Source organism: Oncorhynchus mykiss, chromosome 27 (assembly GCF_013265735.2).
Source record: "Oncorhynchus mykiss isolate Arlee chromosome 27, USDA_OmykA_1.1, whole genome shotgun sequence".
NCBI lineage: Eukaryota > Metazoa > Chordata > Actinopteri > Salmoniformes > Salmonidae > Oncorhynchus > Oncorhynchus mykiss.
The window spans coordinates 17,420,001-17,437,353 of record NC_048591.1 but is presented as its reverse complement, the minus strand read 5'-3'; the positions used below and the strand labels follow the sequence as shown (position 1 = coordinate 17,437,353).

General features: G+C 43.4%; 1 protein-coding gene across 9 annotated transcripts in view; it reads left to right on the top strand.

Moving 5' to 3' along the window:
- Nucleotides 1–17,353, top strand: part of LOC110507113 (serine/threonine-protein kinase PAK 1) — a 40,337-nt gene that overhangs the window by 13,428 nt on the left and 9,556 nt on the right. For 7 of the 9 annotated variants that reach the window (XR_005040062.1, XR_005040064.1, XR_005040063.1 and 4 more), the window contains 3 exons: nt 15,909–16,118; nt 16,378–16,472; nt 17,242–17,353. The exon at nt 17,242–17,353 is cut by the window's right edge and continues 36 nt beyond it. Coding sequence is in view for 5 of the 9 variants with exons in the window: in XM_036965588.1 (XP_036821483.1) it covers nt 15,932–16,118; nt 16,378–16,472; nt 17,242–17,353 (394 nt within the window). In the remaining 4 variants the exon portion in view is untranslated. Of the gene's footprint in view, nt 1–12,302; nt 12,719–15,905; nt 16,119–16,377; nt 16,473–17,241 lie in introns of those variants that run through there. The other 2 variants (XM_036965587.1, XM_036965584.1) reach the window with 2 other exon arrangements.

Sequence of the window (17,353 nt, the reverse complement as noted above, 5' to 3'; positions counted from 1 at the left end):
TCAGAGTAAATATTTATTGCATTTTCCTTTTCCAAATGGGCGGTAATTTAGAATGCATCAGATACTGTATTTACGATAGCACAGCTTCTATCTGTGTCCCTCAGTCTTTCGCACAAACCCAGCCCTTTTCCTTTGTGTAACAAGCTGTCAAATCTGTTCTGCCCGCTAGGGACGTTTTCCTTTATGATGTCATTTTTAATCAAGTTATGATTTAAATATGTGTAATTCTGTGTGATTAGTTAGGTATTTAGTAAATAAATAATTAAACCCAATTTTGTATTGCTGATTCAACTTGTTTGCCAGGGTTTGTGCAGATAACTAAGAATTTACAACTTTCAGATGAGACTGAATTAAGGTGACGATTAATGTTGACTGCTATTGATGTAAAATATTACTAGGTCTTTAAGAGTTTATTTGGAAGATAACAGCTCTATACATTTTATTTCGTGGAGCCCGACTCTCTAGTTAATTACATTTACATGATTAGCTCAATCAGGTAATAAAAATGACAGAGAAATTATTTTATAGAATAGCATGTCATATCATTTAATCCGGCATAGCCAAAGACACGACACTCCTGTAGTCCTCCGCAAGCAGTTGCTACATTGAAAGTCAACGAGGTCCACATGGTCCCGGAACAAAGCAAAGTATACGCAGCTCCTGCAACGTTGGAAACGTTCAATAGCGGCATCCATTTGAGTCCGCCGAGCCAGCTAGGCTTGCTGGGCTTTCGTGTCTCTTCCCCTATATGGAATCTGCCAGGATCCCAGGACAGATAGCAGTGCTCACAGCAATTTAGCCGCAGGAATAAAAATTTAAATAAAATAAAAGTATATAAAAACACGGTCCGCTTTTAAACCAATATCTTTAGTTCAGGCTTCAGCGTTCGACAGGTTTCGGCGTTCGACAGCGTTCAACAACAACAAACATACGTTGCGCTCTGATGATGTATGTTGTGACTGGGTTGAGATCTGGTTTCACCGGGTCCATACTTCCTGAAATCCATGGCCTCTATACCAGGCGGTGTCAAAGGAAGGCCCTAAAAAATGTCAGACTCCAGTAACCCAGTCATAGACTGTTCTCTCAGCAGCCGCATGGCAAGTGGTACCGGCGCACCAAGTCTAGGTCCAAGAGGCTCTTGAATAGCTTCAACCCCAAGCCATAAGACTTCTGAACAGGTTGATGCATATTATGTCTGAGCAGTGGAACGCAAACTGTTTGGAGTGGGATAGTTTGGTGTTAAAGGGATAGTTTGGGTGTTAGAGAGTGTTTGTTAAAGGGATAGTATGGTATTGAAGGGATCGTTTGGCTGCAAAAAGGTAGTTTGCTACAGTCAGTTAGAATGTGGATTGTGGATGGGATTGTGGTTATATACAGGCTAACTAGCAAGGAAGCTAGCTGGTGACATGAAGGCTGGCTAACTGGTTAGCTGGCTACGCCTATGTTTTGAAAGACTAGCCAGCAGGTTAGTGACAGGCAAAAGTTGAGTGTGTATGAGAGAGTTGCTGGCTATTTTACATCTCTCTCTGTGTCTCTGTCTCTGTGTGTGTGACAGGAGATCTGCTAACAATCACAGACAGCGCTGCAGCTAACAATACTCAATGAAGACGCATATACACACTAGAGGTCGACCGATTAATCGGAATGGCCGATTAATTAGGGCCGATGTCAAGTTTTCATAACAATCGGAAATCGGTAATTTTGGATGCCGATTTTGCCAATTTTTATTTTTTTATTACACCTTTATTTCATCTTTATTTAACTAGGCAAGTCAGTTAAGAACACATTCTTATTTTCAATGACGGCCTAGGAACTGTGGGTTAACTGCCTTGTTCAGGGGCAGAACGACAGAGTTTTACCTTGTCAGCTCAGGGATTCAATCTTGCAACCTTACAGTTAACTAGTCCAACACACTCACCACCTGCCTCACGAGGAGCCCGCCTGTTACGCGAATGCAGTAAGGAGCCAAGGTAAGTTGCTAGCTAGCATTAAACTTAATCAATCATAATCACTATTTATAATTACACATGGTTGATGATATTACTAGTTTATCTAGCGTGTCCTGCGTTGCATATAATCGATGCGGTGCGTATTCGTGAAAAAGGATTGTCGTTGCTCCAAACATGTACCTAACCATAAACACCAATGCCTTTTTTTAAATCAATACACAGAAGTATATATTTTTAAACCTGCATATTTAGCTAAAATAAATCCAGGTTAGCAGGCAATATTAACCAGGTGAAATTGTGTCACTTCTCTTGTGTTCATTGCACGCAGAGTCAGGGTACAGTGGGGCAAAAAAGTATTTAGTCAGCCACCAATTGTGCAAGTTCTCCCACTTAAAAAGATGAGAGGCCTGTAATTTTCATCATAGGTACACTTCAACTATGACAGACAAAATTAGGGAAGAAAATCCAGAAAATCACATTGTAGGATTTTTTAATGAATTTATTTGCTAATTATGGTGGAAAATAAGTATTTGGTCAATAACAAAAGTTTATCTCAATACTTTGTTATATACCCTTTGTTGGCAATGACAGAGGTCAAATGTTTTCTGTAAGCCTTCACAAGGTTTTCACACACTGTTGCTGGTATTTTGGCCCATTCCTCCATGCAGATCTCCTTGCACTCTTACTTTCTTATCCAATACTTTTGTTTTTGCATTATTTAAACCAAATTGAACATGTTTCATTATTTATTTGAGGCTAAATTGATTTTATTGATGTATTATATTAAGTTAAAATAAGTGTTCATTCAGTATTGTTGTAATTGTCATTATTACAAATCAATTTAAAAAATCGTCCGATTAATCGGTATCGGCCTGTTTTGTCCTCCAATAATCGGTATCGGCTTTTTTTTGTCCTCCAATAATCGGTATCGGCGTTGAAAAATCATAATTCGTCGACCTCTAATACACACGCATGCATGCATACAATACATTTAGAAAACCATAATTCTTGGAGTCTACATATTTACTAGTTGAACAGTTAAGGGACTCCTGCTACCATGCTGAGCTTTGGCTAGATAAGTTTTTGTTCTCTCACTCACGCACACACACACACTTATCTAGTTGTATCATTCGTTTTCTCAGGGGTGGAGCAGCTCTGGGCTCCCAGCAGGTTTGCAATGTGCATTATTTATGGTGTTGCCTTGGTGATTGGCTTGGTGGGTGGGACAAGACAGCTGGTAGGCAGAGATCCTCATACCTGTAAGAATATGTGTGTGTCTGGTCCAGCTCTGTGTTTAATAGTTATCATATGAGGAGTGAGTACTTCAGTGGTGAGGTCACTGACCAGCCCTTTCCCTGTAGTTTACTCTGGATAAGCACAGAGAGGGGGAGAAAGAGAGAGAGAGTTCATGGGTGGGGTACTTAGACTAGTCAAAGTGGTTCCTCATAGCTCTCTTTTTAATTATCTCTCTCTCTCATACACACTTCCCTTTTATTCTCAGAGAAAAATAAATAGGAAGGGAGAGGGAGAGACAGAAGGAGAAAGGGCAAAGGGTAGATGGTGCCGACAGATATGGCAGATCTGCTCCTAGCTCCTAAGCAACTTTGCAGTATTTTGTTTTTTTTGTGTGTTATTTCTTGCATTATTTGCCCAGACATTTTTGGGGGTTTTCAGTACATCGAGCAAACAGGAATAAAGAACTCTCTGGGAAGAAGAACGTGATAAACTACCCATGGTGTGATTGTGATAACGTACAGAAATTCAAGTCCTTTTGTTCACCCAATCTAGAATACCTCACAATCAAACGCCGACTGTATTACCTCCCAAGATAATTCTCTTTGGTTATAGTCACAGCTGTGTATATTCCCCCTCAAGCCGATACCACGATGGCCCTCAAAGAACTACATTGGACTTTGTGTAAACTTGAAACCATATCCAGAGGCCGCATTTATTGTAGCTGGGGATTTTAACAAAGCAGATTTGAGGAAAACACTACCAAAGTTCTGTCAACACATTGACTGTAGTACTCACACTGGTAAATCATTGGACCACTGCTATTCAACTTTTTGAAATACCTACAAGGCCCTCCCTTTGGCAGATCTGATCATGGCTCCATTTGACTCCTCCCTTCCTATAGGCAGACATTCTCAAACAGGAAGTACCCGTGCTAAGGTCTATTCAACAGAGAAATTGGTATCCATACTTCAAGATTGTTTTGACCACGCACACTAGGATATGTTCCGGGTAGCTTCTGAGAATAACATTGACGACTACACGGATATGGTGACTGAGTTCATTAGGAAGTGTATAGGAGATGTTGTACTCACCGTGACTATTAAAACCTACCCAAACCAGAAACCGTGGATAGATGGCAGCATTCGCGCAAAACTGAAAGCACCAACCACCGTATTTAACCATGGATTGGTGACTGGGAATATGGCCTAATACAAACAGTGTAGTAGTTATTCCCTCCGTAAGGCAATCAAACAGGCAAAACGTCAGTACAGAGACAAAGTAAAGTCACAATTCAACGGCTCAGACACGAGACGCATGGGTCTACAGACAATCGCGGACTACAAAGGGAAAACCAGCCACGTTGCGGACACCGTCTTTCCTCCAGACAAGCTAAACACCTTCGCCCACTTTGAGAATAACACAGTGCCACCGATGCAGCCCGCTACCAAGGACTGTGGGCTCTCCTTCTCCGTGGCCGACATGACTAAGACATTTAAGCACGTTAACCCTCGTAAGGCTGACTGCACAGACGACATCCCTAACTGTGTCCTCAGCATGCGCAGACCAGCTGGCTAGAGTGTTTACGGACATATTCAATCTCTCCCTATCCCAGTCTGCTGTCCCCTCTTGCATCAAGATGTCCACCATTGTTCCTGTACCCAAGAAAGCAAAGGTAACAGAACCAAATTACTTCTTTCACCATGAAGTGCTTGGAGAGGCTAGTTAAGGAACAAATCACCTCTACCTTACCTGATGCTATAGACCCTCTTCAATTTGCTTACCGCCCCAATAGATCCACAGACAATGCAAACACAATCACACTTCCCTATTCAATCTCAACAAGAGGAATACCTACAGTTGAAGTCGGAAGTTTACAAAAACCTAGGTTGGAGTCATTAAAACTTGTTTGTCAACCACTCCACAAATTTCTTGTTAACAAACTATAGTTTTGGCAAGTCGATTAGGATATCTACTTTGTGCATGACACAAGTAGTTTTTCCAACAATCGTTTACAGACAGATTATTTCATTTATAATTCACTGTATCACAATTCTAGTGGGTCAGAAGTTTACATGCACTAAGTTGACTGTGCCTTTAAACAGCTTGGAAAATTCCATAAAATGATGTCATGGCATTATAAGCTTCTGATAGGCTAATTAACATCATTTGAGTAAATTGGAGGTATACCTGTGGATGTATTTCAAGGCTACATTCAAACTCCGTGCCTCTTTGCTTGACATCATGGGAAAATCACAAGATTTTTTTTTTTATTGTAGACCTTCACAAGTCTGGTTCATCATTAATTTCATCTGTACAAACAATAGTATGCATCTGTATAAACAACACCATGGGACCACACAGCTGTCATACCGCTCAGGACGGAGACGCATTCTGTCTCTTAGAGATGAACGTACTTTGGTGCGAAAAGTGCAAATCCACCCCAGAACAACAGCAAAGGACTCTGTGAAGATGCTGGAGGAAACAGGTACAAAAGTATCTATATCCACAGTTAAACAAGTCCTATATCGACATAACCTGAAAGGCCACTCAGCAAGGATGAAGCCACTGCTCCAAAACCTCCATTATAAAAGACAGATTACGGTTTACAACTGCATATGGGGACAAATATCGTACTTTTTGGAGAAATGTCTTCTGGTCTGATGAAACAAAAATAGAAGTGTTTGGCCATAATGACCATTGTTATGTTTGGAGGAAAAAGGGGGAGACTTGCAAGCCGAAGAACACCATCCCAGCCGTGAAGCACGGGAGTGGCAGCATCATGTTGTTGGGGTGCTTTGCTGCAGGACGGACTGGTGCACTTCACAAAATAGATGGTATCATGAGGATGGAAAATTGTAGACATATTGAAGCAACATCTCAAGACGTCAGTCAGGAATTTAAAGCTTGGTTGCAAATGGGTCTTCCAAATGGACAATGACCCCAATCATACTTCCAAAGTTGTGGCAAAATGGCTTAAGGACAACAAAGTCAAGGTATTGGAGTGGCCATCACAAAGCCCTGACCTCAATCCTATAGAAAATTTGTGGGCAGAACTGAAAAGGTGTGTGCGAGGCCTGACTCAGTTACACCAGCTCTGTCAGGAGGAATGGGCCAAAATTCAACCAACTTATTGTGGGAAGCTTGTGGAAGACTAACCGAAACGTTTGACCCAAGTTAAACTATTTAAAGGCAATGATACCAAATACTAATTGAGTGTGTGTGAACTTCTGACCCGCTGGGAATGTGATGAAATAAATAAAAGCTGAAATTAACCTTTCTCTCTACTATTATTCTGATATTTCACATTCTTAAAATAAAGTGGTGATCGTAACTCACCTAAGACAGGGAATTATTACTAGGATTAAACGTCAGGAATTGTGAAAAACTGAGTTTAAATCTATTTGGCTAAGATGTATGTAAACTTCTGACTTCAACTGTATGTAAGAATGCTGTTCATTGACTATAGCTCAGCATTCAATACCATAGTACCCTCCAAATTCCTAAAATAAACTTGGGGCCCTGGGTCTGAACCCCGCCCTGTGCAACTGGGTCCTGGATTTCCTGACTGGCTGCCCCAGGTTGGAAACAACACCTTTACTTTGATGATCATCAACACAGGGGCCCCACAAGGGTGCGTGCTCAGCCCGCTCCTGTACTCCCTGTTCACCCATGACTGCGTTGCCACGCACGCCTCCAACTCAACCGTCAAGTTTGCAGATACACCAGTGGTAGGCCTGATTACCAACAATGACGTGATAGCCTACAGGGAGGAGATGAGAGCCCTGGGAGATTGGTGCCAGGAAAATAACCTCTCACTCAACATCAACAAAAATAGATGATTGTGGAGCACATTCAACGTGACCAGAGTGGAGAAGGTGGAAAGCTTCAAGTTGATCGGCATACACATCACTGACGATCTGAAATGGTCCACCCACACAGACCGTGTGGTGAAGGAGCAACAGCGCCTCTTCAACCTCAGGAGGCTGAAGAAATGTGGCTTGTCACCTGAAACCCTCATAAACTTTTACAGATGCACAATTGAGATTATCCTGTCGGTTATCACAGCCTGGTACGGCAACTGCTACGCCATGCAACTGCAAACTACCTGCCCTCCGAGACACCTACAGCACCCGATGTCACAGGAAGGCCAAAAAGATAATCAAGGACATCAACCACCCGAGCCACGGCCTGTTCACCCCGCTATCACCTATAAGGTGAGATCAGTACAGGTGCATCAAAGCTGGGACCGAGAGGCTGAAAAACAGCTTCTATGGCAGGCTTCCACCCAGTTACGCAACCCTGCATCTTAGAGGCTGCTGCCCTATATACATAGACTTGGAATCACTGGCCGCTTTAATAATGGAACACTAGTCACTTTTAATCATGTTTACATACTGCTTTACTCATCACGTGTAAATACTGTATTCTATTTTAAAGTATTTTAGTCCATGCCACTCCGACATTGAGCAATCTAATATTTCTATATTTCTTAATTCCATTCTTTTACTTTTCAGATTTGTGTATATTGTTGTGAATTGTTAGATACTACTGCACTGTTGGAGCTAGGAACACAAGCATTTCGCTACACCCGCAATAACATCTGCTAAATATGTGTATGTGACCAATACAATGGGATTTGATTTAAAAAATAGGGATCAGCTTCAAACAGGTTCTTGTGAATAATGGAGCTCTGAGTATTCCTCAGGACTTCTTCGCTCCCTTGCTTTCTACTCCTATATCCATCTCACCCCCTTCCCTCCTCAATACACACACACACACACACACACACACACACACACATCTTCAGAGGCAGAGGAGAACTCGTCAGTGTGAGCGTCTCTCCAGGCACGGTTAAACGAATGGACAGCAGATGAAAAGAGAGCGATGCAAAGAAAGAGAAAGAAGATGGATCTTTTTCTTCTTTGTGATTCAAACAATCGCCTGGTGGAAGTCATGGTGATGGAGTGTCACGGAGGAGAGAAGGGGGAGCCACAGTAGAATGTTGGGTGCACCCCACCCTAAGAATCTGCTGGCGACTAGATTCCTGTGATATCATCTCTAGGCACCCAGGGAGACCCGGGACACACACACACACACACACACACACACAGGGTGTATGTTAAAGTGCATCTAAAGGCCTCCTCAGGTTGACATTTTTAAGACTCCAATGCACACTGATTTATCAACACTGGCTTGTGTGTGTTTCTCTTAAGATGACATTAAGCTCACTTAGTTATTAGGAGGACAGACCACTCACAGTGCCGGGCTAGAAAGCATCTTGGGATTGAATGCACTTTCTGTCGTCCAGTGAAAGAAAGAACAAAATCAATAAATATATTTGACAATCACCCCTTTTGTTTCTTTTTTCTCTGCTTCCGTCCAGCCCTCACTCTCTTTCCACCCACTTAGTTATTGAAGGAATAATCAATAACTGTTAGGACAATATGTGTTAGTCCGGTTTGGTCATGGTGATGTAGTTGGTGGTCATGATGATCTAGTTGGTCGATCATGATGATGGTGATTTAGTTGGTCGTCATGGTGATGTACACTGAACAAAAATATAAAAACAAAACGTGTTGGTCCCTATTTCATGAACTGAAATAGAAGATCCCAGAAATGTTCCATATGCACAAAATGCTTATTTCTCTCATAATTTGTTGACAAATTTGTTTACATCCTTGTTAGTGAGGATTTCCCCTTTGTCAACATAACTAATCCACCTGACAGGTGTGGCATATCAAGAAGCTGCTGGGAACAATATAAGGTCTAAGATATGTAGTATTGTCACACAACACAATGTCACAGATGTCTCAAGAGCGTGCAATTGGCATGCTAACTGCAGGAATATCTACCAGCGCTGTTGCCAGTGAATTGCTTGTTCATATCTCTACCATAAGCCGCCTCCAACATCGTTTTAGAGAAATTGTCCGTACATCCAACCGGCCTCGCAACTGCAGGCGTGTATGTCGTCGTGTGGGCGAGCGGTTTGCTGATGTCAACTTTGTGAGCCCCACCTCCACCACGGGGCATTCTGTTATGGTATGGGCAGGCATAAGCTACGGACAATGAACACAGTTGCATTTTATCAATGGCAATTTGAATGCAGAGAAATACTGTGACGAGATCCTGAGGCCCATTTGTTAGGCCCATTTATTTGTATGTATCTTTGACCAACAGATGCATATCTGTATTCCCAGTCATGTGAAATCCATAGATTGGGGCCTAATTCATTTATTTCAATTGACTGATTTCTTTATATGAACTGTAACTCAGTAAAATCTTTGAAATTGTTGCATTAGTATTTTGTTCAGTATAGTTGGTCAGTCAAGGTGATGTAGTTGGTCGGTAATGGTGATGTAGTCGGTCAGTCGTGGTTGTGATTTTTCTCCGTTTGGCATCATTTCATGCTCTTAGGCATGAGAGAACACTGCAGTATCATAGAAGCTGGTACACACACACACACACACACAGGAGTATGTCTTCTGTGCCTGTAGTGAGACGAGGTGGTGTGTGTGTGTGTGTGCGAGAGAGAGAGAGTGGGGCAGGGAAAGAGAAGAGGGAGCATGAGCTTTCTGCTTTTGGTCTGTGTGAATTGGGTAATTTAATTGTGTGTGTATGAATAGAGTGAGAGTCTTCCTGTCACTGTCCATCCATCAACACCGTAACCCCAGGCAACCAGAGGGGGCAGGACAGTGTGCTATGGCAGCACCACAACCTTCTTTTTTCTCTACTTTCTCACTCACCTCTCTCACTGTTTCTCTCGCACTCACTGTCTCACTCACCTCTCTCTCACTGTTTCTCTCGCACTCACTGTCTCACTCACCTCTCTCTCACTGTTTCTCTCGCACTCACTGTCTCACTCACCTCTCTCTCACTGTTTCTCTCTCTTTCTCTCTCTCTCTCTCACACACACTATCTCACTGTCTCACTGCATGTCCAGTTCAGGCTTGGTTGTTCCTCACTCATGTGAAATAGTACCCTCCCATCCTCCTCTGCTCCCCCCCAGCCAGCAGGTGCTATGCTATGCGGCCCCCTCTCTCTCTAATTGTGTGTTTGGCCGTGTCCTCTCTGCCATCTGCTTGGGCCTGTTGTGGGACTTCTGGGAGTGGGACAAACACACGCATGCACACATACACACAGTCAAGTTGTCTTTATGATACTAGATATTTTCAAATAATTCTGTCCTGAGACATATTATTCATACAGTCATTTATAGTGTATAGTGTATAGTATATTTATTTGTATAGCGCTTTTCAATACGAGAATACAAGAAACAAGGTGCTTCACATCATAAAATCAAAGAAACAAAGACAGGAGGACAGAATGACAGAGATAGATAATCATATTGAAATCATACAGTGCATTCGGAAAGTATTCAGACCCCTCGACTTTTCCCACAATCGTTTTCCCCCCATCAATCTACATACAATACCCCATGACGACAAAGCGAAAAAAAGTTTTTTATACATTTTTGCTCATTTATATCACATTTACATACGTATTCTAACCCTTTACTCAGGACTTTGTTGAAGCACCTTTGGCAGTGATTTACAGCCTTGAGTCTTCTTGGGTATGACGCTGCAAGCTTGGCACACCTGTATTTGGGGAGTTTCTCCCATTCTTCTCAGCAGATTCTCTAAAGTTCTGTAATGTTGGATGGGGAACGTTGCTGCACAGCTATTGTCAGGTCTCTCCAGAGATGTTAGATCGGGTTCAAGTCCGGGCTCTGGCTGGGCCTCTCAAGGACATTCAGAGACCTGTCCCGAAGTCACTCCTGCATTGTCTTGGCTGTGTGCTTCGGGTCGTTGTCCTATTGGAAGGTGAACCTTTGTCCCAGTCTGAGGTCCTGAGCGCTCTGGAGCAGGTTTTCATCAAGGATCTCTGTACTTTGCCCCATTCATCTTTCCCTCGATCCTGACTAGTCTCCCAGTCCCTATCGCTGAAAAACATCCCCACAGCATGATGCTGCCACCACCATGCTTCACCGTAGGGATGGTATTGGCCAAGTGATGAGCGGTGCCTGGTTTCCTCCAGATGATTTGGACAATTTTGTGTTCTACTTTGTTTGAGAATTTAAATAAACCAAGAACCACATGTATCCGAGAACTGTCTGCTCTCATCTACTTGAGACTGAAGTGTGTGTGTGTGTGTGTGTGTGTAAAATATACATTTGAAGTCTGTCTCTCTCTGTCCTAGGTGCTGGCTCATTAACATGGTGGGACAAGAATACAATTGTATCTCTTTTTTTCTCCCCTATCTTTCTTGCTTCCTTAATTTTTCTCTTTCTGTTCTTTGTTTTCCTTCAAATGTTTTCATCTCACACATACAAACACACACAAAATGATGAGGGAACAGTTGTGTAGGCTCGATCTCCCTACTCATTAGCTCCAACAGGAGGGGGTCTCTGTCTCCCCAACTTCCCAGGGATGGTGAGGTCTTCTGGGCTTGGTGTATAGAGGCATCTCCTCTCCTCCCCTGCTGGCTGTGGAGGTTTAGCTAATTCTGCTGATTATCAGGGAGGAACCCCAACAGGCTAACCCTCTGTAGCTCTCTGTCAGACAACAAAACTGTGTGTATGTTTTGTACATTCTGAAATTGGTCACAAAATGTAGAAAAATCAGATGGGTGAGACAGGGTTGTAATCCAACCCTGTTTGATATCTATAGCGTCAGCTCAGTCAGTGGAAAGCACCAGGGATGCATCTCAAACGGCACCCCATTCCCTACATAGTGTACTAGTTTTGACCAGAGCCCTAATTCCCCTGGTCAAATTTGTGCACTATACAGGGATTAGGGTGCCGTTTAGGATGTAGCCCAGGTTGTTCTGTTATTAGTCACTTCCCCAGATCTCGTCTGCTCTGTGTGTGTGTGCGTGTGTGATGACAGGGTTGTATGTGTAAACTGACAGTGGAGTCTGAAATGTGAGCCCTTCCTTGTGTCGGTTCGCCTGAGGAGGATTTGAGTGGGTGTTGGCTGGGGAGGGGTGGGGGTGAGACGGGGGAGGATGTGTTTGATGTCTGAAGGAGGGAGGGAGGATGGAAAGAAGGGAGGAGATGACAAAGGTGCACTAGAGTTACAGAACCCTATGAAGAGTGTGTGTTTGATCCACCTTGTGACCAGCTGCTGTCTTCGTCACCAGAGCTGTGTGTGTGTGTGTGTGTGTGCGCGTATTTGTTTTATACATCTGTTTAGTGTTTGTGTGACAAATCTACTGTAGTTCCACACTTTCATGACATGTGAGCCACAAACCCCACCTCCTACCCCATGACTCGTTCTGACATCACAGGCTGTGACCTCATGATGACTAAAAGGCAGCAGAGAAGACCTCAAGTCCAAACATATCAGCACGGAACCTCCTATACGCACACCTACACACTCTCACACTCACTTTCTCTTTCACCCAGACAATCTCTCTCTCCCACACACTGCATGGCATTTGGACTTTAGACTAGCTGTTATAGTTAGAGGAACACTGAGGACGGAGGAGACCGAAGCTGAAGCCAAGATCAGTTCCAGCCTGACAGACAGACTGAGGTAAGGCCAGACAGAACCTAGCCACTGCTAATGTAACACAGTCATCACTGTGTCTGCTTAGAAGTACACTATTTATTTCTATTTAACCTTTTATTTAACTAGGCAAGTCAGTTAAGAACAAATTCTTATTTACAATGACGGCCTATCGGGGAACAAGTGGGTTCACTACCTGGATCAGGGAAGAACGTCATATTTTTACCTTGTCAGCTCGGGGATTCGAACCAGCAACCTTTCAGGTTACTGGCCCAACGCATTAACCACTAGGCTACCTGCCGCCCCACTAGCTTCATTCACTGTCAAAATCGAATCAAATTTGATTGGTCACATACACATACAGTTGAAGTTGGAAGTTTACATACACCTTAGCCAAATACATTTAAACTCAGTTTTTCACAATTCCTGACATTTAATCAGAGTAACAATTCCCTGTTTTAGGTCAGTTAGGATCGCCACTTTATTTTAAGAATGTGAAATGTCAGAATAATGGTAGAGAGAATTATTTATTTCAGCTTTTATTTCTTTCATCACATTCCCTGTGGGTCAGATGTTTACATACACTCAATTAGTATTTGGTATCATTGCCTTTAAATGGTTTAACTTGGGTCAAATGTTTCAGGTAGCCTTCCACAAGCTTCCCACAATAAGTTGGGTGAATTTTGGCCCCTTCCTCCTGACAGAGCTGGTGTAACTGAGTCAGGTTTGTGGGCCTCCTTGCTCACACAGACCTTTTCAGTTCTGCCCACAGATTTTCTATAGGATTGAGGTCAGGGCTTTGTGATGGCCACTCCAATACCTTGACTTTGTTGTCCTTAAGCCATTTTGTCACAACTTTGGAAGTATGCTTGTCCATTTGGAAGACCCATTTGCGACCAAGCTTTAAATTCCTGACTGACATCTTGAGATGTTGCTTCAATATATCCACAATTTTCCTAACTCATGATACCATCTATTTTGTGAAGTGCACCGATCCCTCCTGCAGCAAAGCACCCCAACAACATGATGCTGCCACTCCCGTGCTTCACGGTTGGGATGGTGTTCTTCAGATTGCAAGCGTCCCCCTTTTTCCTCCAAACATAACGATGGTCATTATGGCCAAACAGTTCTATTTTTGTTTCATCAGACCAGAAGACATTTCTCCAAAAAGTACTATATTTTTGTCCCCATATGCAGTTGCAAACCGTAGTCTGGCTTTTTATGGCGGTTTTTGAGCAGTGGCTTCTTCCTTGCTGAGCGGCCTTTCAAGTTATGTCGATATAGGACTTGTTTTACTGTGGATATAGATACTTTTGTACCTGTTTCCTCCATCTTCACATGGTCCTTTGCTGTTGTTCTTGGATTGATTTGCACTTTTCGCACCAAAGTACATTAATCTCTAGGAGACCGAACATGTCTCCTTCCTGAGCGGTGTGACGGCTGCGTGATCCCATGGTGTTTATACTTGCGTACTATTGTTTGTACAGATGAACTTGGTACCTTCAGGCGTTTGTAAATTGCTCCCAAGGATGAACCAGACTTGTGGAGGTCTACAATATTTTTTTCTGAGGTCTTGGCTGTTTTCTTTTGATTTTTCCATGATGTCAAGCAAAGAGGCACTGAGTTTGAAGGTAGGCCTTGAAATACATCCATTGGTACACCTCCAATTGACTCAAATTATGTAAATTAGCCCATCAGAAGCTTCTAATTTTCTGGAAAACATTTTCTGGAATGTTCAGAAACCTAAAGGCACAGTCAACTCAGTGTATGTAAACTTCTGACCCACTGGAATTGTGATACAGTGAATTATAAGTGATATAATCTGTCTGTAAACAATTGATGGAAAAATTACTTGTGTCATGCACAAAGTAGATGTCCTAACCAACTTGCCAAAACTACAGTTTGTTAACAAGAAATTTGTGGAGTGGTTGACAAACGAGTATTAATGACTCCAACCTAAGTGTATGTAAACTTCCGACTTCAACTGTATTTAGCAGATGTAGCGAAATGCTTGTAGGTGGGCCCAGTCCCTTTACTTGGCTCCTACAAGTGGTTCGCAAACGAGAGACCGCTCGCTTGACAACGGCTTAGGCAGCTACACCACTGAAAAGCTCGAAATTCAGCGACATGAAGCTAGAAATTCAGCGACATGAGGGGAGACATTTCAAACTGTGACACTAACCCTGAGATATGATGAGGTCAGTGTGTCAGATGATTCGTCATCAGTTGATGTAAATGTACCATTTCTTACCATGTGGGCTTTATGATTCATTCCGGCATCGAGATGACGTGAACTCTGTTTGCCTCCTGTGCAGTGGATTAAAGTGAGCTAAAATTAATCAATCTCTGCTGTTTTTGATTAGTGCTCCAACTTTCTACCTTGAATTAGTCCTTTTTAGGTGTTTTTCTTGTTCAGCTCTTCTCATGACATGAACTCTGTAGAACTGTGTGTGTCTGACCCAGATGGTTGTTCCCGTTGGTAGACTGTCCACCAGAGCATTCACTAAAGCAGGTTAGCTTGCATCCCCTGTGTGAATGACTCCGTGTGTGTTTGTCAGTGTGTGTGTGAGAATCTGTGTGTGTGTTTGTCTGTGTGTGTGAGAATCTTTGTGTGTTTGTCTGTGTGTGTGAGAATCTGTGTGTGTGTTTGTCAGTGTGTGTGTGAGAATCTGTGTGTGTGTGTTTGTCAGTGTGTGTGAGAATCTGTGTGTGTGAGAATCTGTGTGTGAGCCGTTTAGATGTTTGTGGTACAACTAGTTATGAGCTTGTTCCTTTCTCTCAGTCCAATGGCTCTGAGAATAATTGTGTGAGCAGAGGCAGCAGGCTAGTGTGTGTGTGTGTGTGTGTGTCTTTCTCTTCCTGGATTGTGACTCAGTGGTTGGTGTTTGCAGCGTGTAGACACACTCACACTCTGTATCCGGGAAACTGGCCTGTAAATGATGTGTGTGTTTGCAGATCAAACAGAGTGCCAGCTAGTTAACTATAGACTGGTAGTCCTAGCTGTGTTCTGTTAGCTGATAGGCTAGTCGACTAATGCTCTTTCAGCTGATGGGCTAGAGTACTAGTATTCTGTCCGCTGACAGGTAAGTGGACTGGTGTTGTCCTGTTAGCTGATAGGATAATTGTTCTGTCAGTTGATTAGCTAATGGACTAACGTCATGTTAGTTGATAGACTGGTAATGTTCTGTGACCTCATGTTTATTGGTTGTTTCAGCAGCAGCCGGCGTGTGATTGGTGAAGATGTCTGACAATGGGGACGTCGAGGACAAGCCCCCAGCCCCGCCCATGAGGAACACCAGCACTCTGATTGGCTCCTGCAGCAAAGATCCTGCCCCCCATGGCTCAAAGCCCCTTCCCCCCAACCCAGAGGACAGGAAGAAGAAAGATCGCTCCATCATGTCCATCCTGACAGGAGGAGGAGACAAGAGTGAGTTGTGTGTGTGTGTGTGTGACAGGTGAACATGCTGTACAGCCAAGGGAGGTAACCAGGGGGAATATGACAGACATCCAAATCCCCCAGGATCCCTTGCTGTAGCTTGCGTGGTTAATCTTCCCATGAGCCTCAGAGGGGATGTTCTCTCAAGAGACTCTGCTGCTGCCTCTATCAATATGCTCCCTCTCTCTCTTTCTCTCCTCATCTCTTTCTCTCTCCTCTCTCCTCTCTCTCACCCCCTTCTCTCTCTCAGCCAACAAGAAGAAGGAGCGTCCGGAGATCTCTCTGCCTTCTGATTTTGAACACACCATCCATGTGGGCTTCGATGCAGTCACTGGAGAGTTCACAGTGAGTTTGTCTATGTGCTCTATATCTATGCTCTACTAGGGTCTGTCTATGTACTCTAGATCTAGGATCTGTATCTGGAAGGGGTTATATGCTCTAGATCTAGGGTCTGTATCTGGAAGGGTCTATTTTCTCTAGATCTAGGGTCTGTATCTAGTAAGGTGTGTAACTATGATTCAGCTGATCAACCCTGGCCTGAGTAGGAGGATCTGTTTTCTGGACAACAGACTGGTAACTGAGTTAGAGCAGGAATGACTTTAGATTTGGACTGAAGAAAACAGGCTAACTAGCTACAGCACAATGCCTCCACTTACTCCTAATCTCGCTCTGGCTGCATCCCAAATGGTGCTCTAATACCTAATATAGTGCACTACTTTTGAGTCCTATGGGCCCTTGTCAATATGTGTGCTCTGTATAGGGAATATGGAGCCATTTCAGACGCATCCTTTCTATTTCACTATTACCCACCCTCAATCTCTCTTTCTCCCTCAACCCCTCTTTCTCCCTGTCTGTCTGTAATAGGGGGTGATCTTAGGGGGAATGGAGCGAGTGAGTAGAGGGAGAGCGAGGCAGAGGAGGAAAGAGCAAGGCAGAGAGGGGGATGATAGTGTAGGATGGAGATATGACCCAGTTCTCTGACCACTGCAGACATCTCTCTCTTGTTACTGTGTGTCTGTGTGTGTAGGGCATGATAGTGTAGGATGGAGATATGACCCAGTTCTCTGACCACTGCAGACATCTCTCTCTTGTTACTGTGTGTCTGTGTGTGTAGGGCATGCCGGAGCAATGGGCTCGGTTGCTCCAGACCTCTAACATCACTAAGCTGGAACAGAAGAAGAATCCTCAGGCTGTCCTTGACGTTCTCAAATTCTACGACTCCAAGG